The sequence below is a fragment of the Thamnophis sirtalis genome, unplaced genomic scaffold, assembly GCF_051295495.1.
Source record: "Thamnophis sirtalis isolate CommonGarterSnake01/CBP01778 unplaced genomic scaffold, rThaSir2_p1.2 scaffold_7, whole genome shotgun sequence".
Classification (NCBI taxonomy): Eukaryota; Metazoa; Chordata; class Lepidosauria; order Squamata; family Natricidae; genus Thamnophis; species Thamnophis sirtalis.
In genome coordinates, this window is record NW_028261387.1 from 84,048,142 (window position 1) to 84,071,994 (window position 23,853).

The 23,853-nt window shown below is 40.8% G+C and overlaps 1 protein-coding gene across 1 annotated transcript; it reads left to right on the forward strand.

The window, feature by feature from the left end:
• The first annotated feature begins 1,022 nt into the window (after positions 1-1,022).
• Positions 1,023-20,466, forward strand: NELFCD (negative elongation factor complex member C/D). Its single transcript, XM_014052168.2, has 15 exons — positions 1,023-1,131; positions 3,370-3,479; positions 3,745-3,854; positions 4,686-4,795; positions 5,975-6,082; positions 6,871-7,023; positions 8,324-8,454; positions 9,579-9,744; positions 11,315-11,449; positions 12,427-12,566; positions 13,087-13,201; positions 14,694-14,789; positions 16,439-16,579; positions 18,330-18,459; positions 19,487-20,466. The coding sequence occupies exons 1-15, from the start codon at positions 1,066-1,068 to the stop codon at positions 19,519-19,521; spliced, it is 1,746 nt and encodes a 581-aa protein (XP_013907643.1). The 5' UTR covers positions 1,023-1,065; the 3' UTR covers positions 19,522-20,466.
• The last annotated feature ends 3,387 nt before the right edge of the window (positions 20,467-23,853 follow it).

Sequence of the window (23,853 nt, forward strand, 5' to 3'; positions counted from 1 at the left end):
AACGGTATAGGGCTTCCTGCCTAGGCCGGGGGTTGGACTAGCAGACCTCCAAGATCCCTTCCAACTCTGCTATTCTATGATGAATTTTATGAATCATTCTCTCTCCAAGAACAAAACTGGTGTTCAAGACACTTAATGTTTTCATTGCTTCCATGCAGATGTGCTGTGCTTTCAGTTATTATACTCTGAAATGCCACCAATAGCACTTATATACCATTCCATTAGACAAGGTGTTTGGGTTTTTTTTGTTTGTTTCCATTTGCATTTCACCAATATAGTAAATACAAAATACAAATATCAGGATATTGATAACCATGCTATTCAAATATGATTGAAATGTACATTTTAATAATAATAAATGTAATATGTGGACAAAAAGATAAGGTAGCTGGACAGGTCAAAGAATGTACTAAAATAGTTTTACTAGGATTACAATCGGGAAGAAAGTGGTCAATATATATATATGCTAATTTCTGAGAGTAAGTTGGGTTTGGTGTTATATTATTTCCAGGCAGGGCAAAGATATTGTAATTCCTCCTTGTTTGGTGCCATCCAGTTGGGTTTAGCCTCTTTCAATCACATGGCCAAATGACTACTTTCTCCCTATATATTTAAAGCAGTCTTTCTCAGGCTGGCTGGGGGATTCTGGGAGTTGAAGTCCATAACATCTTGCGGAGATAATATTGGGAAACCCTGCCTTACAAGCAGCTATGATGGAGTTAGGGGTGAAATGCAAAATTGGCATTGAAACGCTTTCCAGCTCTAGCAAAAGGGTCAGAATACTTCAGTTCGCAGAATCAGGGAGGAGAAGACAGACACTGGGGCGAAGCCATTCGCATTTGGGGCGAGATCCTTTGCTCCCCTCTCCGGGGGCGGCTTAGCTCGCTCGTGGACCGCCTTCCCCACGGGGGGCGCCAAGGAAAAGCTTCCCCTGGCAGCGCCCATTCAACCACGCCGCGCGACGGAGGGGCCAGGAGGCTCCCGGCCTGCCGCGGGAGGGGCACCTCTACCCTTTTCGCATCTCTGCGGCCGTGCCGCTGCCTGAGCGGGAGGCCAGCGGAGCCCATGGAGGAGCCCGAGTTTTTCGCGGCCGCCACGGCGGAGTGGGGCGACGACACCGACGGAGGAGCGGTGAGCTACACGTGGCCGAACGGAAACGCCTCAGGGGTCCGCGTCCCGTCCCGTCCCCCCACTCCCGGGAAGCCGCCGCGGGGGTCGTTCTTGCCGGGCTGCGGGATGGGCAGGAGAAGCGGGTCCTCTCATCCCCCCCCGGCAGACTTTACCAGAGACCCCGGCAAGCGCCCGCCCCCCGCTGTGGTATCTCGTAGCCACCGATGCAATGTACAAGAAAATGACATTTTTGTTGCAAGAAACCGGTGCAACAAAACATGTGCTGTCCGATGTTTCTCGCGCTCCCTTGCAAATGCAGCATCAGAATATATGTTTTGCATGCATGCAGACATGTATGTATGTATGTATGTATGTATGTATGTATGTATGTATGTATATACACACACGTATACTATACGTTTTGCATATTGTGCGCCCGTTCGCTTGCAAACGCGTTTGTATTTCTGTACTTAGGCGCGCGCGCGTTTGTGTCTCTCTCTGTGTGTGTGTGTGTGTGTGTGTTTTGTGTGTGTGTTTTGTGTGTGTGTGTATTTTGCAACAATTGATTTTCCAGCAGCGAAACAAAGTGGGGGGGGGGAGTTGGATTTGCTTTAACAATCGTGGGAATGCATTTAATTGCGGAGATTAGATTTGCTTCACGGCCGTAGCATGAAAAGTCGTAAAATTGGGCATGGCTCACTTAATAGCCACCTTGTTTTAGCAACCGAAACTCTGGTCCCAGTTGTGCTGGTAAGTCAAGGGCAATCAGCAGTGGGATAAGGCTGCTTTTCTCACACAAAGCCGCCCCTTTTTCACTGAAGCTAAAAGAAGAGTCTTCTCATAGGGTCCTTTAGGAATTATAATTATAGCAGAAGAACCTAAATTGAGGTGGTTGTCCAAAGTCAACTCCCCAAGAAGGTCCTTAAGGTTTGTCTTCTGAGAGTGTCTCAGAAAGTGGCAGCATGAAGATAAAAAGTTAGTTGATTTTTTTTTGGGGGGGGGGGGGGAAACAGGCCAGATCTGGTCGAATGAGAGACAACTAGAAAATTCCAGCAATATTGTTTGGACTGGGAAATTAAAACAATAGCAAACCCCTTTTGTTGATAAAGAAAACTATTTCCCAGTGACCACATAATTACCCGAGTTGGCTTTCTTTTTAACCCAAGGAAAAATATTTTTAAAACGCTCCAGACTTTCTACAACAATTCCTGCCTTGGTGGGGGATGGGTGGGGGCAATGAATCGTCTTGGGTGGGCCTTATTTTGACCAGGCTGTTGCAATGTGTCCTCTGAAATTGTCTGGAAACAGCTACACCAAGGGTAGCATTTTTTTTTAAAAAAGAATTCATTTCAGATTTTGGTCCTGTGTAAATTCACTTAAACCCGAATCCCACTCGGAGTTGCAGAAGGCACCGCCCTAAGCAAACCTAGGGTACGAGTTTCTATTTGGCTGGCCTCATGACCACATTGTATGACATTTTTGCCAAAAGTTTGTGTGACAAATTTTACTTTGGGTTTGTTTGTCAAAGCCATCTCATAGCAATAATTGGTTCACGTAATGACAATCCATTTATCAGCTTCCACCAAAAAAAAAGATAATAAAATTGGATTAGTTACAATGGTGACCCATTTTATCATGACACAAGCTCCACTGTGGTTGTGAGTCAACTCTACTGTTTCGGCCACTTTGACTTCTTACAATCTCACCATAGTGTGTGGATTAGTGTGTTGGTAAGCTGTTAACTAAAGCTTGATTTAGACTTGTCCACAACTGCATGTAGGCGTTGATGCATATCTACGCAGCGAAGGAGTTGATGGTTTTATGTTGCAGGTGGTTGCAGATTGGCCGATGCGCACACCTCCCAAATCTCAGTCACATGTTGTGCTGAAATGAGCGTCCTGATTGGTTGATCAGACTTCCTATTGTGCTTTCTTCTGAGCCCTCTTAAGTCTGCAGATTCACACGAGTGGAAGATGTTCCATAGTTGAGAAGCTTGGGCATTTCAATTCCTCCCCAATGATTTCGGCTGGAAATCCCAAAAGTAAAACTTGAGACTACAAGTTGCTCTCATCTACCATAACTTGAGGCATCTTAAGATACATAAATCTGGCTGCCATTAGCATCTTTCTTTAAGACTCCGGAACCCCAATTATGATCTAACTCCATGCTTAGGCTAATGTTGCTGTCTGTTGCCACACCAAAGAAACCCAGAGCGGTAGTGAAAATAATATTGACAATTTTAACTCTTACGACCACCAGGATGATGAATATGGAGGGGAAGATGATGCTGAGGTCCAGCAGGAATGCCTTCACAAATTTTCCACCCGAGATTACATCATGGAACCCTCCATTTTTAATACTTTAAAACGGTAAATGTATATTAATTCAGGCATTGTGGTTGGAAAGGGGGATTGTGGGTACAATAACTGGCTGAGGGTCTCAACTGCCTTGAGATCTGATACCTGATTTTCTGGGACCGTGTTTCCTCTTTGAAGCTTTAAAATGAGCAGACCAATTCCCAGGTTGCTGGCTGGGGAATTCTGGGAGTTGAAGTCCACAAATTTTAAAGCTGCCAGGATTGAGAAATGCTACTCTTAAGAATTTCTTAAATGAGAATCCTGCATCCTTTCACAGGTACTTCCAGGCAGGTGGTTCTCCAGAGAATGTGATTCAGCTCTTATCAGAGAATTACACTGCTGTGGCTCAGACAGTGAATCTTTTGGCTGAATGGCTTATTCAAACAGGTAATTGACTTTGGGGCTGCAGCTTTTTCCCCCCCAGTAAGACACCCCCCCCCCAGCCAAAAAATACAAACCAGTCAGTTATAGGATGTCACCAATGATAAAACATGAGATCATCTATTTACAGTTTTAGCTTCGTATTAGACTCTCTAGAAATATTTGTGAGTTTTTTTCAGTTCTGTTTGGTGCTGCAACTACACATCTCAATGATTCAAAATTGTCTGTATATAAATGAGTACAGGTAGTCCTTGACTTACAGCCATTCATTTAGTGACTGTTCAAAGTCACAACAGCACTAAAAAGGGGGGCTTATAGCCATTTCTCACACTTACCCATCCCTTCGGTCACATGATCAAAATTCAGGTGCTTGGCAACAGGCATGTACTTATGCCAGTTGCACTGTCCCAGGGTCATGTGATCAGCATTTGTGACTTTCCCAGCCAGCAAAGCAAATCAATGAGGGAAGCCCGATTCACTTAATGATCACAGGAATAACTTAACAACTACAGGGATGTGCTTAACAACCCTGGCAACAAAAAAGTTGTAAAATGAGGTGTGACTCGCTTAACAACTGCATTGCTTAACAACATTAATGTTGGGCTCAATTGTGGTCATATGTCGAGGACTATCTGTACCTAACATTTGAATATGTTCTATAAATATCATGTTAGATAGTGGTGCTGAGTCAAAAAATTTTCAGAATCAACATATTCTAAAGCTCCTTGCATTAAATTGAATGGCATTAAGGGACTATGCTCTTTTGCGCAAAATAATAATGTGAGAATTCTGAAGGTTTTGCTATGTGAAATTTATAGTGAGTATCTCTTATTGCAGGAGCTGAACCCATTCACGTCCAGGAAACCGTGGAAAACCACTTAAAAAGTTTGCTGATTAAACACTTTGATCCACGTAAAGCAGATTCCATTTTCACAGAGGAGGGAGAGGTAACTTAAAAACTTGATTCAGCCAAGTGGGGTAACAACACAGTTTCCTTTTCTCTCAAGTTCAGAGAAGAATATAACTCAGAAACTTTTGCTGTGTTTTGAGAAGAGACTTGTTCTCAAAACACACAGATTTCTCATTTGTTTAACTGTTGTTTTACTTTTCAAATCAGAGGTGTTTTTTTTTCCAGGACGGCTGACAAAAACATTTCATATTTAAATTTAAATTAAAAATAGCAGCTAAAAGTACCAATAAGCAAATGTGATGAGTTTTAAGTAGCAAAAAGTAAGACAGCAGAAATAGGATCAAATATACCGAGTTCTGGTTCCTAGATGTATTCTGAGCTGTTCAAAGTGTCCATGGGGTAAAACTGACAGTGATCCTGTATAGCACCATCTCGTTCAAGGCAAGCAGCCCCCCCTTCTCTCTCTCAAAAAAAAAGAACGTGTGAGCAGCTTTTTCAGACTTTCCCATGTCGACATCAGTTGTGCTTTTGCATACAATTGAATAGAAATGCGTCTGCCTCTTTCGTGGGCTGGCAAACCTTGGAAGCTGTTGCATTCAGTACCTTATTAGTCTGGTCCTTAAAAGAAAAGATACACACACTGCCATTTGCACCTTATCTACTTCTTTTTTCTTACACACCAGTTATCTTCTGACCACATGCTTTAATCTGCTCTCTGAAATAATCCATGTTTGGGCTTCGCATGGTAGTTTGAAGCACGTACTCACCAAGTGGGTTGAGTTTTGCTGAGTCACAGGTGTCCTTGGGAGGGCAAGTGACATCCTATGTACCTAAGCCATCCAAAAAGTAAATCCACCAACCTTAGTATACTGTGTGACTATATCTGCTTTGACCAAGACATGGCAGTGCGTCACCTGACTTGCCCATAGTTGGTTTGTAAATACTCTGTAAACTGAGTAGTAAAGATTCTTGAGAGAGTAAGTAACTGGTTAGAATCCAGTATTGCAGGCTACTTCTGCTGACTGCCAGCTGCCTGAAATTTGGCAGTTCAAATCTCAGCCTTCCATCCTTCCGAGGTGGGAAAAATGAGGATCCAGGTTGTTAGAGGCAATAGGCTGACTCTGTAAACAGCTTAGAGAGGGCTCTACTCTAAAAGCATGGGTTGATTTTCCTGACTGCCCGACCCATCTTGGTCTGTTGCTCTTGGTTTTGACAGACTCCAGCCTGGCTTGAGCAAATGATAGCACACACAACATGGCGAGACCTCTTTTACAAGCTGGCTGAAGCTCATCCGGACTGTCTCATGCTGAACTTCACTGTCAAGGTAAATACAGTTCTTTTCGTTCAACTAGCAAGCTTGTCAGCTTTCTCCTGTTTTTTTTAATGCAAATTTGTAAGTAGATCGGTGAGGCTAACAATGTTAGGAAGACAGTTGCATAGTTGGTCTTTTGGGCATTGTATTGTCATGTTTTTAGTTGAATAAGATGCACACAAGATTGCCACGGGGAACATGAGCTTCTCCGTTGTCATATTGCAAGTATTTATCCGTACATTCATGCATGTATCTAACGATTGGAGAAATTCTTAGGAGCCAAACTATTTCTAGCTTCCAATATATAATATTTGCTCTGAAATATGGCCAGTTGGTAGCAGGATCTAGCCAACCATTGCTGTAAAACAGAATTGGATCTGCTTAGTTCATGGCTGAGAGATCTGGGATTTCCAGGTTTTACAAAATGGACTGAGATTTTTTTTAAAAAAATCCCCAAAGAAACACAGTGGCAAATCACTTCTGCAATACTGCCAATAAAATTGTGTAGACTGGCTTATATTCATTTTGACTGTGTTTTTATTTCCTCCTCCTCTTCCTCCTCCTCCCTCTTATTCTACTAATTCTAATTCTTATAATCCTCCCCCTCCTGCTGAACCCGGAAGAAATAATGTTTTCCAGTGTTTATTTCTTGATTTTCATGCCCTAGGTGCTGAAGTGGTGTCATTTCCCCTTCAGTCCTAGTCTACATACTTAATGGTATTTGTGATATTGATGAAGGGATCCTCTCGGATTGCAAAACGTCTACCGTCTCAGTTGGAAATCCTTTTGGTTGGTTGCAGCTTATCTCTGATGCTGGATACCAAGGGGAGATCACCAGTGTATCAACAGCTTGCCAGCAATTGGAAGTTTTTTCTCGGGTATTGCGGACATCTCTGGCTACTATCTTAGATGGTGGAGAAGAAAATCTGGAGAAGAATCTACCAGAGTTTGCTGTGAGTTTGCAGCCTTATCTCCTCTTTTTGTGTGGTTGTTGGTTTTTTAGGAAATGTCAAGTTCTTAAAAATGCTTGCTGTGGAAAAAGTGCAAGGGAATGGTAACATTCCAGGCCTGTGGCTAGGTCAGTGGTCTTTGATGTCATAGCTACTACTCTCTTAATATATATATATATATATATATATATATATATATATATATATATATATATATATATATATATATATATATATATATGAGAGAGAGAGAGAGAGAGAGAGAGAGAGAGAGAGAGAGAGAGAGAGAGAGAGAGAGAGAGAGAGAGAGAGAGATTATATACATACATACATACATACATATATACATATACATACATACATATATATATTTGTGTGTGTGTGTGTGTGTGTTGTATTTGTGCTGATAAATAAATAAAGGGAGACTAGTATAGATCTATTTCAAGCTATTTAGCTCTCATCAGCTAGCCATACCCTTACAGGGATTTGAACCTGGGCTATATTACATATTAGGCAGACATCTTAGCCATTAGGCCACAGGCTCTTATCCGTTATCAGCCAAGCCAGGGTGAACAGTATCTATTAGATTTTACAACCCCCGGTATGCCCACATATGGGAGGAAGATCACTACTTCCATTCTCTGTCCTTCGGCTCCTCACAAGAGACCACCCAGGCAGAAACCCAATATTTTTACTGTTGCCTTTTTTTGTTACATTTGTTGTATTTGTGCTGATAAATAAATAAAGGGAGACTAGTATAGATCTATTTCAAGCTATTTAGCTCTCATCAGCTAGCCATACCCTTACTGGGATTTGAACCTGGGCTATATTACATATTAGGCAGACATCTTAGCCACATATATATATATAGATAGATAGATATAGATATAGATATATATGTTAAATACTACTTACTGATGACGAAATCTCCAGAACCCTAAAGACTACAAACTTGAAATTTGGTACATATGTTCCTTTGGCTTCTACATGCTCACTAAGAAAGAATTTTTTTTGAAATGACTATCAGATCATTAGTATTTCTTATACAGTAATTAACATGCTCTGATGCTAAGGAGTTCTACTCCCCCTCCCAACCTGCAAAGAACTGTATTCCAACTGCCAGTTTTCTCACATTCCGTTACCTCAGTTCAAACTGGCAGACATTTAAATGAAATACGGTTTAAACAAAATTCTGAGCTGTTTTGTGGTGTTTATGTGTTCTTCTATAGAGTGAAAACTATAGCTATCCCATAATATTAGACACCTTCATGTTTCTGAATGTTCTGTGACAATGTATTTGCAGAAAATGGTGTGCCACGGTGAACACACGTATCTTTTTGCTCAAGCTATAATGTCCATGTTAGCGCAAGAAGAACAAGGGGGATCCGCCGTGCGTAGAATCGCTCAAGAGGTCCAGCGATTTGCTCATGAGAAGTAAGATCTTGCTTCACTTCTTTTCCAGTGTAATTTATGGCGCTCCTGGGTTGCATGCCTCAGGATCATTCTAGTCTATAAATAAGGATGCCTGATTCAATTCTAAGCATGATCCCAAAATTAAATAGTGTATGAAAATCATATCATGATGTTATGCAAGCAGACAAGTCATCAGAACAACATCAGGTGCACCATAATATCAATATGGCAAATGTCACAGATTGTGTACTTTCAAGGTGACATCGCTTGTGCCCCTGTGTATGCACCCATGCCTGGCATATTATTAAGTGTACAATTTACATTAGAACTGGTAATTTAGAAATACAAATTTATAGAGCTTTTTCTGAGTTCTTTCATACTTCCACATCTCTTAGGTGCAGTAGCATCTAAAACTTTACTATAAGACCTGCTTGTTCTAAATTGTCTTTTCTAATTAAGGTTCTGCCCATGTTGTCCAGATATTTAGAACAGTGTTTCTTAATCTATGGCAACCTTAAGACGTTTATTCAACTCCAAGAACACCCCATCTAGTATGTTGGCTGGAGAATTCTGGGAGTTGGAAGTCCACACATCCTAAAGTTGCCAAGACGCAGAAACTGTGATCTAGAGAGAATCTGCTTAAGGTGTGTGGGAGGTAAGATGGTGTGGACCAGAAGGCAAACTTTAATAGCAATTCCCCGTCTCCCCGATTATGAGACCCACAGCCTTGAAAGGTTTTCCTATCTCCTTTCCTTAGGACTTTTCGAAGAACACTGAAAATACTGCAGTTTTAGCAGGCTTTTGGCTTGGAAATTGTAGGCAATCATCTATTTGTTTCTGCCAAATTTAAATGTCAAATTATCCAGTCTCTTAGAATGGGGCAATGTATATGGATGGATGGATGAACACAGGTTACATGCTGCATAAATCTGGTCTATTTAATGATAATAGTTGGGAGGTCATGTGAGCAATTGAACCTCCTCTGCATTTTGTCCACACAGCATAATTGATTCTGTTTGTTTCTTAATAAAATGCCAAACACTTTTGGTGATTGCTCATTAGGTGGTCTCCACTGTTATTGGTGACCAGTTACTATGTCTTCTGAAGCTTTCCTCTGTCTCTTGTACTTACTTGATCTCCTGAAGAGGGCATGATGCCAGTCAGATCACTCTAGCGTTGGGCACTGCCGCTTCCTATCCCCGTGCCTGCCAAGCCCTTGGTGCCATGCTGTCGAAAGGAGCTCTGAATCCAGCAGACATCACAGTCCTCTTCAAGATGTTCACAAGCATGGATCCTCCTCCTGTAGAACTGGTTAGTAGCAACCTCCCTTGGAGGAAAAATACCTACACTTCTTCAAAGCTCCCCATCCTCACTCTCAGTTAAGAAGCAAAACTGATTTAGATACGGTTCAGCAGCAGTTTCAAAGTCTATGGTAGTCTCTCAGAGTATAGATGTTTATTTCTGAGGTTAGTTACTTTTTCTGCTGGGTAGCAGGGAGAAATATCTTCTCAGTCTTAGCAACTTTTAAGATAGATGGACTTTAACTCCCAAGAATTCCCCAGCCAACTCTCGGTATATGATGCAGACGGGGGAATTCTGGGAGTTTGAAGTGCATCTAACTCTTACAGTTGCCAGTGTTGAGAAATGCTGGTCTGAGGAATGATCATTGTCATTGCAATTTGAATTAGAATCGAAGGAGATGTATGGGTCATCCTTATTTATGATGCCCAAGCCATCCAAGATGCAAGATGAAATCTGCAGATGTATTCCACTCTCTAATTTTCAAGTCAGGAGTGCAATACTGCCCTGTTGGGCCAGAGCAGACAAGGTGATTTTCTTTCCTTGGTCCAACCCATTGCTTCAAAGGGTCTCTACCTGAGGGCCTTAGTCCAGTTTTTTTACGCATCCTTTGGCCTTTTCCTTTCACATATTGACACCCTGTTAGGGCAGACATGCCTGTAATATTTGTGCATACAAAGGCAGCCTCCACCTATTGGATTTTAGCAGGACCTTCCTCCCTGTGTTGTAGGTACCGAAAAATGTGATCCCCTACTTATCTGTTGGCCCTTGGATGTGCTCTTCATAAGACATCATTCCTGAAGAGCTTTATGAGCCTTTGTTGCCAAAATTCAAGTGCTTGGCAATCAGCATATATTTATAATGGTTGCAGCATCCCAAGATCATGTGATTGCCATAGAGCTTTGGTGGCACAGTGGTTAGAATGCAGTACTGCAGGCTACTTCTGCTGACTGCCGGCTGCCAGCAGTTTGGCAGTCCGAGTCTCACCAGGCTCAAGGTTTACTCAGCCTTATATTTTTCCGAGGTCGATAAAATGAGGACCCAGATTGTTGGGGAAAATGTGCTGACTCTTTAAACCGCTTAGAGAGGGCTGTAAAGCACTGTCAACCGGTATATAAGTCTAAGTTCTATTGCTACTGCTAAGGGGGACCAACATATATCTTCATCTTGTTTTGTAACAGGATAATGTTGCCACCTTCTGTAGACACCTCATTCCTCTTTTCTTTTGGATGATTTGGGCAGCTGTTGCATAATTTTTCACAGTTATGACGGTTTGCACAGAAATTCCAATCCCAGTTGTGATAAGTCGAGAACTACCTATGTCTTGGCCTTCACAAACTTTTAGATTTCAGTAGTTTTGGGTTTTCTTTTCTTTTGAAGGCAGGCAGTTGATTTGATTTGACTTTATACGTTTTTAATGAAGGAATAGTCTTTTAAGTATCAAGAGTCAAAATGGAAACATAACACTTAGTCTTAGTTCCAAAATTCAGCTTCTTGGAAATGAAAATATTTTGAGATGTAATCAATTTAAAATCTGGCTTTCCGTAAGCCGTTGATATGTTTTTGTTTCATTTCCCTACAGATTAGAGTTCCCGCTTTTTTAGATCTCTTTATGCTGTCGCTGTTCAAGCCAGGAGCAAAAATCAATCAGGACCATAAGCACAAATATATCCACATTTTGGCCTATGCAGCTAGCGTGGTGGAAACATGGAAGAAGGTAGACTTGGGATGGCTGAATGATGGTTTAGAAATAAATTGGTGGTTTGGAACAGGATAATAACTATATTACTTTATGTGCTTGCATTGTTTAGAATGAAACTGTATGCTTGGCTTCCAAATTTACAGAAATAGCTTTCATGTTCTTCAACCAAAAAGAGGTCTTTGACTCAAGTAGTCTTAATTCTTCTTCTTCTTGTACTTTTTCTACAAATGCAAACAAGCTGAATGGAGGGTGATAATGATAGATATTTGAGACTTTAGCAAGAATTGCAATAGAAACTCTGATTTCCCTCTCCTTGATTTCCTAAACTACAATTCCCATCTTTTTCACCACTAGAACTGTTGGAAAGCGTACTTATGCTACAGATTCTGCATTCTTGTTCATAGGTGTATTGTATACAAGGGATTTTATAGAATTATGTCATTGGAAGGGACCTTAAGGGTCATCTAGCCCAACATTTTGCAGTGTCCAGGAAAACCAGTTAAACCATCCAGGAGAGCTGGCTATCCACCCTCTTCTTAAAAACCTTTTGATGGAGAATCCACAATTTCCATAGACTGTTCCACAAATTCTACCATCGGAAAAGTTTTCCTTAAATTGAAATGAAATCTAGTTTTTTGAGCTAGATCATAGGTAGTCCAATAAATAGATGACTATGTTTAACAATTTTAAACATGCAAAGTACACGGGGGAAATCAGATTCACTTAACAACCTCATGATTCACTTAACAATGCTGGCAGAAAGGTCATAAAATTAGTATGGCTCACTTAACAACTGCTTTGTTTAGCAACAGAAATTCTGTCCCAATTGTGGTCGTAAGTCAAGAATTGTCTAGTATCCAATGAGTCTTCCATTCACCCAAACTCAGAAATATACATACTTTTAAGAAAAAATTATTAAACGGCTCTGTGCCAATTTAGGTTTCAATAGGAATGTCCCTTTGTCTCCTCCACCAAATTTCACCATTTCTTAGAACAAGAGGGTTAGCATCAATAAAGATGAGCTCAAGTCAACTTCAAAAGCGATTGAAACAGTTCACAATCTTTGCTGCAATGAGAATAAAGGTGCTTCGGAGCTTGTCGCGGAGCTGAGTACCCTTTATCAGTGTATCAGGTAAGCCTCGCCTTAGAACATGGTTTCTTTGGTTAAAAATGCAAAATTTGGTTTGCATTACACAGAATATTAAGGAAGTGTGCAATTTCTGATTTTAAATCTGTGTTTGTGGAGAGCAAGCCTAAGAAATCTGCAGGGTCATCTGGGTAACTTTGAGAATTTCATTGATCTGGGTTTGCAATAAGGGACAATAATAAAGGGAACAGGTTTCTTATCAGTTTTGTAGAAGAAAATTGAGTGTGCAACTGGAATAATTCTTGAAAAGGCTGGGGAAGGAAGAGAACTAGTCCCCCAAATGTTACAAGCAGCAGTACAGCAGAGATGAATTTTCAGTTCAGAGCAGACAGTTTCAGTTTTGATTCTCAGCACAGACTCAGATCTTTTTAAGCTCCCATTGGCTGACTTAGTTGCTATGCCTATTCATTGGCTGACCTTGTTACCATGTCTCTCCCAGTCATGAATACTCTAACAGTATTTGCCTTAATTTGGCATGTCTTGCTCTGCTTTCCACTCTCCTTAGGTTTCCAGTTGTAGCCATGGGGGTATTGAAATGGGTTGACTGGACAGTGTCAGAACCGCGATATTTCCAGCTTCAGACAGATCACACTCCAGTACATTTGGCACTGTTGGACGAGGTGAGGTCTTTGAGTTCTGCTGAGTGACAAATCAGCCTGGCTTTATCTTTCAGATATGTTTGCCATGATAAGATCTCTTTGCAGTCCTTTGGAACAGTGTTTCCTCTCAGGGACCTGGACGGCCCCAATCTTTTGGGAAATTTTGTAAGACTCTGAAGAAATGGTTGTTTCCCCAATGAGGCTTGGGAGGTTAATTCACTAACTACTTGGTTTATTTTGCTGTTTACTGACCCTGGTATATGCTATACTATTATCGTTACTAATATTTTGGATCAGCTGAGTTACAACCGTTCATTTAGCAACTGTTTAAGGTTGCAAAGGTGACTGAGAAAAGTGACTTGATACAACTGGTTATGTCACTTAGGACTGTCACAGCTTCACAACACCCATGTGATCAAAATTTGGGCATTTGGCAACTGGCATGTATTTTCAGTGGTTGCAGCGTCCCTGGGTCACGTGATCACTATTTCCTGTTGGAGAAGCGAAACCTTTTTCAGGCCGCAGTTCTAAAAATAGGTGGGGAAAAACACAACAAGTGGAAGTAGCTAATATTCCCTATCTGTTAACTAACACGTTCCATTTTTATTACAGCAAGGGTTTCAGTTTGCAAGGCTGTTCTTGGAGGAAAAATATATCCAACTGCAAGAGCTTTATTCATATCTTTGAAAGATTCTTTTTAAAAAACTTAATAGCAATCAGGTTTCACTGTATTTTGAAAAAGTGATATAGAAGTTATTCTCTTTTACTCTCTTTTTAATTGACAGATAATTGTTTTCATACAGTCTTTGCAAAATAGTACTATATTAATATACTGAATATACTAATATATTTCACAGTCTCATCCTATGGCATAAATCTGATTAAGGATCAAATTTTTGTATTTGCCAGAGGGCATAAATCCTTAGTGGTCATTCAGCTGGATTGATAACATTTCTACATTTGAGTTCACTGGCAATCGTATGTTTTCTATATTTTAAGAATTCAAGAGTTCTTAATAAGTACAGGTAGTCCTCAACTTACAGCAAGAATTGAGCCCAAAATTTATGTAGCTAAGCGAGGCAGTTCTTAAGTGAATTTTGCCCTATTTTACAACCTTTCTTGTCACAGTTATTAAATAAATCACTGCACTTGTTAAGTTAGTGACGGTTGCTAAGTGAATCTGGCTTCCCCATTGACTTTGCTTATCAGAAGGTCGCGAAAGGTGATCACATGATCCCAGAACATTGCAACCGCCATAAATTGGAGCCATGTGTCGAGTCCGAATTTTGATCACGTGACCTCGTGGATGCTGTGGTCATAAGTATGAAAAATGATCATAAGTCAGTTTTCAATGCCTTTGTAACTTCAGATGGTCCACTAAATGGATGGTTGCAAGTTGACCACTACCTGAATTCTCTATTTTAAGGTTTGTGGCCTCGTCATAGTTGTCTCATAATGTAAGGTTGTACATTAGTAGAAATGCAGATCTTATCTTTTGCCTTTTGCTCTGCAGATCAGCACCTGCCACCAACTGCTTCATCCCCTAGTCTTGCAACTTCTGGTCAAACTTTTTGAGACTGAGCATTCGCAGCTTGATGTCATGGAACAGGTGAAGACATTCAAAAATATGGGCTTCTTGACTGTTGAGACTTTTGATGGGGCATCCTGAAGTTGATTAGCTGAAGAGCCAGGGTGGCGCAGTGGTTAGAATGCAACATTGCAGGCTAATTATGCTGACTACTGACTGCCAGCAGTTCTGCAGTTCGATTCTCACCGGCTCAAGGTTTACTCATCTTTCTGAAGTCGGTAAAATGAGAACCTGGATTGTTGGGGCCAATAGGCTGGCTCTGTAAACCACTTAGAGAGGGCTGTAAAGCACTCCGAAGTGGTATGTAAGTAAGTCCAACGGCTACTGCTATTATTTTATTAAATTGCTGAAGTAGATTGCCTGTTTGTAAAATTACCATTCCCAAGGAGAGAAAAAATTAGGGAATCTGGGTTCATACTTTTGAAAGACCCATAACTGAATGGATCTGTAGAAAGAATTCAGAATTATTTTTATTCAACGTAAAAAAGTGAAGTCCAAACTTACTTGAAAGTCTATAATTAGTGTAATTGGCTAGGGAAATCATCATGCATTAAAAAGCTTCTTTGTTCCTATATATTAATAAAGAAAGATGCATTCCTGAGCATTCTCCATGGCTCAGTTAAATACCAAGGATGCTTCAGAAGAAAGCTCCATAAATCATATTTCAATTGAATTTGCTGGTCATGTCCTTCTTTATGTAGTGTTTAAAGAGCCCCAGTCCAAAATTGTAGGGAGTCAGAAGGGAGAAACCACTCTTTGTTCTGTTACTTACTTCATTTTTCCATGTTGTGATATTTTCCTAATAGAAAACTAAAATACTTTTTTGAATAATTAAAGCAATTAATCAGTGCAACAATTAGGCTCCAGAAGTTCTGGGCGCTCCAACACTGGAGGTTTTAACGAAGAGTTTGGACAACCATTTGTCTGAAGTGGTGTAGGGTTTCCTGCCTGAGCAGGGGGTTGGATTAGAAGGCCTCCAAGGTCCCTTCCTTGTTTTGTGTTTCAAACCTTACTAGCAAAACAAACATTGCAGCTATTTTCTTTATCAGTAGAGGGCACTGTGATACAGACCTTGTTTTGCTCCCACTACTGATCAAATAAAAAAAACAACACAATATATTTTTTTAAAATTTGGGAAGAAGGTCACCATGACAGGTTGAGCCAAAATACCTAGTGGTAGTGAGGATGATGATTTATTTAGCATATGGTAAAAACATGACAAAAGAGAAGTAAACATGTTCATAATAATTATGACGATATGATATGAATTCACTTGGTTGCTTTCAATATCCAAAAGTCATCCCTCAATCAACTTCCTGATGGAAAGAATGGAATGGGTATGATCGTTAAAGGGCTTGCAATGGCTCTGCAAGGCTTATGTTATCCCTTAAAACTCCAAAATCACTCTATTAAAATAATCCTCAAAAAACTTTACAAACATTTTGGTCCCTGGGCGCAGTATATTGGTTTCCACTTAAACAGAGGAGAAAACTATTTTGTTAGGGAGCCAAAAAAATAAATCCCACGAGGTAATTCTCCCGGATAGATTTTAGGTTTTATTTTTTTTCACCTTTGCTGATGTAAGCACGCTAGAAATTGCACGAGAATAATATTTTCTCCAGGAACACTAGAAACCGCTATACATTTTCACGGACTTTCTCTTTTCTCAGCTGGAACTTAAGAAGACTCTTCTGGACAGAATGGTTCACTTGTTGAGTCGCGGCTACGTTCTGCCAGTGGTCAGCTATATCCGGAAATGCCTGGAGAAGTTGGACACGGATATATCTCTGATCAGATATTTTGTGACCGAGGTCAGTAAATATTTGGATAGTTAAAAGAGTTTTCAGTGTTCAGATGGGTTACCGTATTTTTCGGATGATAAGATGCATCTCCCTCCCCCCCCCCCAAAAAAAACAGTGTGGAATGTTGGTGCGTCTTATACACTGAATACAACCGTTTTTGGCCTCCCAAAGCCCCATCTCCGCATCCCATTTTTGTGAAAAATGGGCCTTCCCTCAGCCCCCAGTAGCACTCTACAGGCTTCAGCAAGACTGGGGCAAGGCAAAAATGCCCCCGTTTTTGCCTTGCCCCAGCCCTGCTGAAGCCTGCAGAGTGCTACTGTGGGCTGAGGGAAGGCAAAACTTTTCTTACTTACCTCTTCAAAATCTTGGTTCATCATATACATGGGTGCGTCTTATAGTCCGAAAAATATGGTAATTTGCGCTGGTGTGGTGAAATGTAATCCAGATTCCCAGGAGGGAGGGGCTGCATTCCGAGGACCAAGAGACAGCGAAGTTTAGATAGTTTGGTTGGAAGGCTTTCGCAGTATATCTTTAATGATGCAAGCAAGCAGTTGCTTTAGTTTGGCAAGATTTCTGTTTATAAGTGAGAACAATAAAGGAAAACTGCCAAGGAACAGGGGTGTCCAACCTTGGCAACGTTAAGACTTGTGAACTTCAACTCCCAGAGTTCCCCAGTCAACCATGCTTGCTGGGGAATTCTGGGAGTAGAAGTCCATGGGTCTTAAAATTGTCAAGGTTGGGCATCACTGTCTTAAAAGAATTTCAGACTACCTTTCTTGGGTTTCGGTATTTTAACAATATGGCACAAGCTGCTTGTGATGTAATTGGGGCTCTTTGTGGGTCTATTGCAATTTTTAAACCTCCTCCTCTCTTGGGGAAGGAGGAGTGGGGGCAGAGGTGGGTTCCTGCCAGTTCGCACCTATTCGGTAGAACCGGTTCATCAAATCTACCAAACTGGTTAGAAGAGGTTCCACCAGTGGACCCGGAAAGCAGGCCACATCTACAGAAGAGGTTCCATTTTTTTTTGAAACCCATCACTGGTCCTTGGATATGATTATTCTACACTATCATGCTCATATTTATAAAACTCAGTGCCTCTGTGAAAGGTAAGGATGACTACTGTGTTTGTGGTGCAATGAGAACATTGTGTGTGTTGAAGTTGTTTTAACGCAAACCAAAGATGCCTTTTAAAAAACAAGTTTACATCCTATTCTTATGAATGCCAGTGCTGTGTGTGAGGTAATTTAAGGTGGTTCTGACAAGTGTCGTCGGCATCTTCATATCCGGTCACATGGGCGACAAGCCATTCCCACCCGGTCACATGGATGGCAAGCCACTCCCACAAAGGAAGCCACACCCACAGAGTAGGTTCGAACAATTTTTGAAACCCACCACTGAGTGGGGGGGTTGTTGTATTTTATTGTGAGTTTTTATTTTATTGTGTGAGTGAGTGGGCAGTCCTATAAGTTCTCCCAATAAATAAATAAAATGAATTTGGCAAGATTGATGACAGGCTCCAAAAACCAAGAAACACACGGTCACAAAACTAAGAAATGCAATGTTATGACCGTTGTAAATTTTATTTACTATTTTGTTCTCCCTTCACTATTTTTTTTTTAATTATCTTCTTTGTTTTCTTTTGCGTAGCAATTTATTTTCTAAATGTTTTAAAGTAAAATTACTCCCCCCCCCCCCAAAAAAAAGCAACAACAACAATCACAATGAAGCTCACAGTCTTTTGTGCTATCTGATTTCATAGGTCCTGGATGTGATTGCTCCTCCCTACACCTCTGACTTTGTGCAGCTTTTTCTTCCAATTTTGGAAAATGACAGCATTGCAGGAACCATTAAGACAGAAGGTGAACATGACCCAGTGACAGAGTTTATAGGTAAATCTTTCCGGCACTGCATTTTTATTTCAAGTTTGCAGCCTGTTTACATTCATGAACACACACACATATCAAAGAATTTACCTCAGGAACCTCTGAGCAGGATGCTTTTTCAGCACTGAAAAGGTCAGATGTTTCTTTGAATCTCATTTTTTCAGGGTGTTTGGGCTGCAGGAAAACATGCACAAAACATGTTTCCACAGTGGAAAAAAAAAGAAAAGTCCAAGATGGGGGCCGTGATGCTGCAATTAAACTCTGCATGCAATGCATATTAAAAAGGGAAGGAGTTTCAATCACACTTTCGTGGCTTCCATCTTGACTTTTGATTGTGGAGACCCCTGAAGACATGTAAAGATCTTGAATTAAGGCTGAGCTGGTAGGAGAACTGTGCTAGTCTATAGCAGGGGTCAGAAACATGCGGTTCTGGAGCCGCATGTGGCTCTTTCATCCCTCTGCTGGGGCTCCCTGTCGCCGGTCGGCTCCACAATTGATAATGCTTTTGGTTAGAACAGGTATAGGAAAAAGGACGCCATGCTAGGAGGAGACTCTATGGTGGGGGAACCGGACTTCCAGTCAGCTCAAGAATTGAATGGGGGCTTTATGGTTAGGACCTTTGTGGCTCTTTGAGTGTTTAAGGTTGCCGACCCTGGTTAATGGTCTAAGATACAATTTTTTTTACAGTGTGGTTCTACCACCCCTGGGGATCCCCCGAGAGTCTCTCGGGAATCCTGGAAATCAAAATCACTTGCCAGTCTACAATACTTAAATCTCATCAAACATTTGCGAGATACAACCATGAACGCCTCCATTTAGCTTTGTGGTAAATTTATTATAGATGCCCACTCTAGCAGACATTGGGATATATTATACTTTATATGACAGTGGACAACAGGGGAGTATTTTACAGGAATGGATTAAAGTGTTGAAGAACGCATGCAATCACACCCTGCTTTCCATTTGAATCAAAAGATTTAGGCACATAAATTCTACTCCAAGTCAACCTGTCTTGTTTCTCTTCTTTTTAAAGCTCACTGCAAATCGAATTTCATCATGGTCAGCTGAAGTAAGGGAAAAAACCCACATCCAGAAGCTACTGGTGACCGGGCGCATTTCGTGTCACATAAAGAAAATTCAAATGATTTATTGATAGTTTTCAGGTTAAGTAGGAACTCAACACTGGACAATTTTACTCGTGTAGAAAGCAATGGCTGTCAAAGATTGCATCAATACTTCAAACCTTGGTCCTCTTGAAGAAGAACTGAAAAGATGGTGTAGTTTCCCTGCTCCACATATATGACCTAGTGAAGTATGGTAGCCATGATATTCTTTTAAGAAATTCATTGTTTAGTATATGACTGGTTCTCGTAAGTAGAGCTGACATCGTTTTATAATTTCTTTCTACTCTCTGTTTTCCAGTCAGTTTTGCAGACTGGAAAAGCAGTGTATTAATCTCTCAGACTTGCTCTCATTCTTGAAATTCCTATAAACATCTGGTGAAAATATTTATTAGATATGCCCCATTTGAAAGTGCCCTTTCGCAAGCCTTCTCCAACCTGGGCACCCTTATATATGTTAAGTCTACAGATCCCATCCTTTGGTGGATCCCCAGGCTGGATCAACCTCCTTACAATGTCTTTATTACATTGTAGCTTGTAAATCAACCATCATGGATGATTGTTGAGAAACAGATCTGTGCTTAGCATCTGTTGCATTTGAGTTCTGATTTTTTTTAAAAAAAATCATTTGTGCATCACAAATGTTTTATGTTTGTGAATCCTAGCAAAGAAATACAGGTTTTGTTCTTTTAGGAGAAAATATTAAAATATTAACCATTATCAGTAAGTGTCATTACTTTGACAGAAATACACATATTTGTTGTTGTGTTTCTCTAAATGCAAAGCATATACAGTAATGCATAACTTTTCAGATCTGTTTTCTTGCTACATATCAGATGAGTGAAGAGTATGACAACCTGTAATTTTTAATAAATTTTCTTTTGGGTAAAAATTGTTGTGCTTGTGGAATGTAGCCTACAATGTGCAGAACAAACAATGACACTGGGGAAAATACTGAAAAGATTGTCTAGTTTTTAATAAGTGGATTAAAAAATGGACATGTTTTCTTCATACATTGGCTGAAAAAATGTTGAACTATAATGTTACTGAATTTACTGGGTCTTATGAACCTAACCAAATGGAAATTCTTAGTCGTCCAGCTCATTGGTGTCTCATAGGTGCTTTTTCCAAAAGGCAACTGGATTGTATTTTTTTCTTCTTTTCGTTGAAGAAGATGCTTCACTTTTCATCCAAGAAGTTTCATCAATTTGGCTGGATGGTGTGGGCTGGGGAGGGAAGGATTGGTCATTAGTCCTGCTTTAGGCGTGACCCGTCAAAACCGCGGTCCACAAAAGCGCGCTCGACGAAAGCGCGCATTTGACGTCATCACAGCGCGACGAAAAAAATTAAAAATTGAAATAAAAATAAAATTAAAGCAAGCCGATTCACATAAAGGTAAGGGTTAGGGTTAGGTTAAGGGTTAGGGTTAGGTTTACAGCGTTAGGGTTACGTTTAGCGTTAGGTTAAGGGTTAGCGTTAGGTTTAGCGTTAGGTTAAGGGTTAGCTTTACGGTTAGGTTAGGTTTAGGGTTAGGTTTTGGGTGGGTTAGGGTAAGGTTTTCGCTTTATTTTTACATTTATTGATAACAGCGCGATGTTTTCGTCGTGCTGTGATGACGTCACGTACGTGCTTTCGTCGAGCGCAATTTTGTCGTGCGCGATTTTGTGGTGGAACCGCTTTAGGCATAGAAGCTGGCTGCATAACTGCCTGTCCCTTTCAGCTCTAGGAAGAAGAGGAAATGCACGTAACAAACCCCTCCAGAGTAGAGAAGAGGAATAGAATAGAATTAGAAATAGAAATAATAGAATAGAATTAGAAATAATAGAACAGAACAAAATAGAATAACAGAGTTGCAAAGGACCTTGGAGGTTTCTAGTCCAACCCCCTGCTTAGGCAGGAAACCCTATTACCATTTCAGACAAATGGCTGTCCAATCGCTTCCTAAAACCTTCCAGTGTTGGAGCATTCACAACTTGTGGAGGCAAGTTGTTCCACTGATTAATTGTTTTAATTATTCAAAAAAAGTGTTAGTTTTCTATTAGAAAAATATCACAACATGGAAAAACTAAATAAGTAACAGAAAGAAGAGTGGTTTCTCCCTTCTGACTCCCTACAATTTTGGACTGGGGCTCTTTAAACACTACATCAAGAAGGGCATGGCCAGCAAATTCAATTGAAATATGATTCATGGAGCTTTCTTCTTAAGCATCCTTGGTATTTAACTGAGCTGTGGAGAATGCTCAGGAATGCATCTTGGTTAATTGTTCTAACTGCCAGGATTTTTTCCCTTAGTTCTAGGTTGCTTCTCTCCTTAATTAGTTTCCATCCATTGCTCCTGCCCCTACCCTTTGAGTAGAGTACCCAGTTTGTAGGGACGTCTCTAGTGTACCTTGGTGAGAGACGCATGTGCTCCATGCTCCTTGGATGTTATATTGTACATAGAAATATTTGGCCAGAACTTGATTGCACTTATCGATATAGTCCTTGAGTTACAACAATAACACAGCCTGCCTACTACAATTGTAAAATGGGTTGGTCATGTGACTGACCCAATTTTACAATGGTTTGGGGTTTTTTTTTTGCAGCAGCAGCAGTCATTAAGCAAAGCAATTGTTCACCATTGGTGTGGGGTTGCTGAAGATTGGAAGAAAACTGGCTTTTTGGCAAAATTATTGTAAAACAGAGATATGAACATGGGACTCTGCAAATGGCCATAAATGTTCTGGAACTTTGGATCTAGGTTGTAAGTCCACTTTTTCAGCTTGATGGTAAGCCAAGGATTACTTGTATAATATCTGGCCTTTAACACTTGGCCTCTAGACAGTGCTGCATTTGATATATTATCCATGATGGTCATGAGGTATTTTGTTATAATCTTGAAATACCAGAAATTTTGGGTTATATAGATTTATTAAGGCTGCTCAGTAGCTTACAAAAGGGTGACTGGAAGTCTTTGTTTAGATTAGAACAAAATTAATATGATTAATCATATTTTTTTTCTTTTATAGAACAACTTTATTGCAAGGATCTCGGGAAGATTTGTCTATCAAGGACAATGTGCAAGCAACCTAGTCTGCATTTCCTTTCCTGTCAGCCTAGGACTGTGATGGCAAACTTATGGCACACATGCCACAGGTGGCACGCACAGCCATTTGTCAGGACACGCGAGGCATTGCCCTGTCAGGTGGCCAGCGTGCATGCACTCCTGAAGCCTCCCGAGGGCCTCCGGGAGGTGGGGGAGACTGTTTTCGCCCTCCCCAGGCTCCTATAAAGCCTCTGGAGCCTGGGAAGGGCGGAAAAAGGATGCAAAAAATGCGGGGGGGGGGTGTTGCATTGGTCGTGCGTGCATGCGCACTGGGGTCATGCACATAGCATGGGTGTGGCACACCCGCGCACAACCCCCCTGTGTTCACCCCGCTTTGGGCACACAAGCCAAAAAAAGTTCGCCTATGGTTTAGTTTATCCATTCACTACAGAGTGTAGGAAATTCGACCACCATATTAGTTTCAGATAATAAATAATAAAATAATTTAAGAAATCTGTCCCCCAAATGTTGCAAATTTCAAAAGAATTGAACATGATTATTTGTATTATATTATTTATTTGATTTTATTTCTACAGCTGCTCATCTCAAGTCAGCCTGGGTAGCATACATCATAAAACATTAAAATAATTTAAAAGTACAAAATACATATTGCACCAAGTAAAACTGCTACTATGGATGTTAACACAGCTAGGAAATGGGGTCCTTAACACACTTGGTCTCCAAGCCTGGACACACAATTTCATAGTTGTGTGAAGGCCAATTGTTGTGAAAGGCCAACTGGGTTGGGGAATCATACTGATACCTGAAAGGAGAATCTTCCGGAGGGCCGAGAAGCCAGGTGACATTCCTTGGCTAACGGGACTTTGCAACATGTCCAACCTGCCTGACCGAGTTGGATGGGTAGAAATGATTGGGAGAAGATGGTCCCGGAGGTAACCCAGCCCCAAACGATGTAGGGATTCAAAGGTCATAACCAGTATCTTGAATTGCACTTGGAAACTTATTAGTAACCAATGTTAACTCCCTAAGCAGTGGTGTTGTATGTGTTGAATATCTTATACCCTTTACCACCACCACCCCCAATGCAGCTGCATTCTCTACCAGCTGGAGCTTCAGACTGCTCTTCAAGGGCAGCCCCATGTAGAACTCATTGCGGTAGTCCAGAAGAGAAGTCATGAGGGCATCCATGACTGCGAGCAAAGCCTCCCAATCCAGACACGGGCTCAACATGCA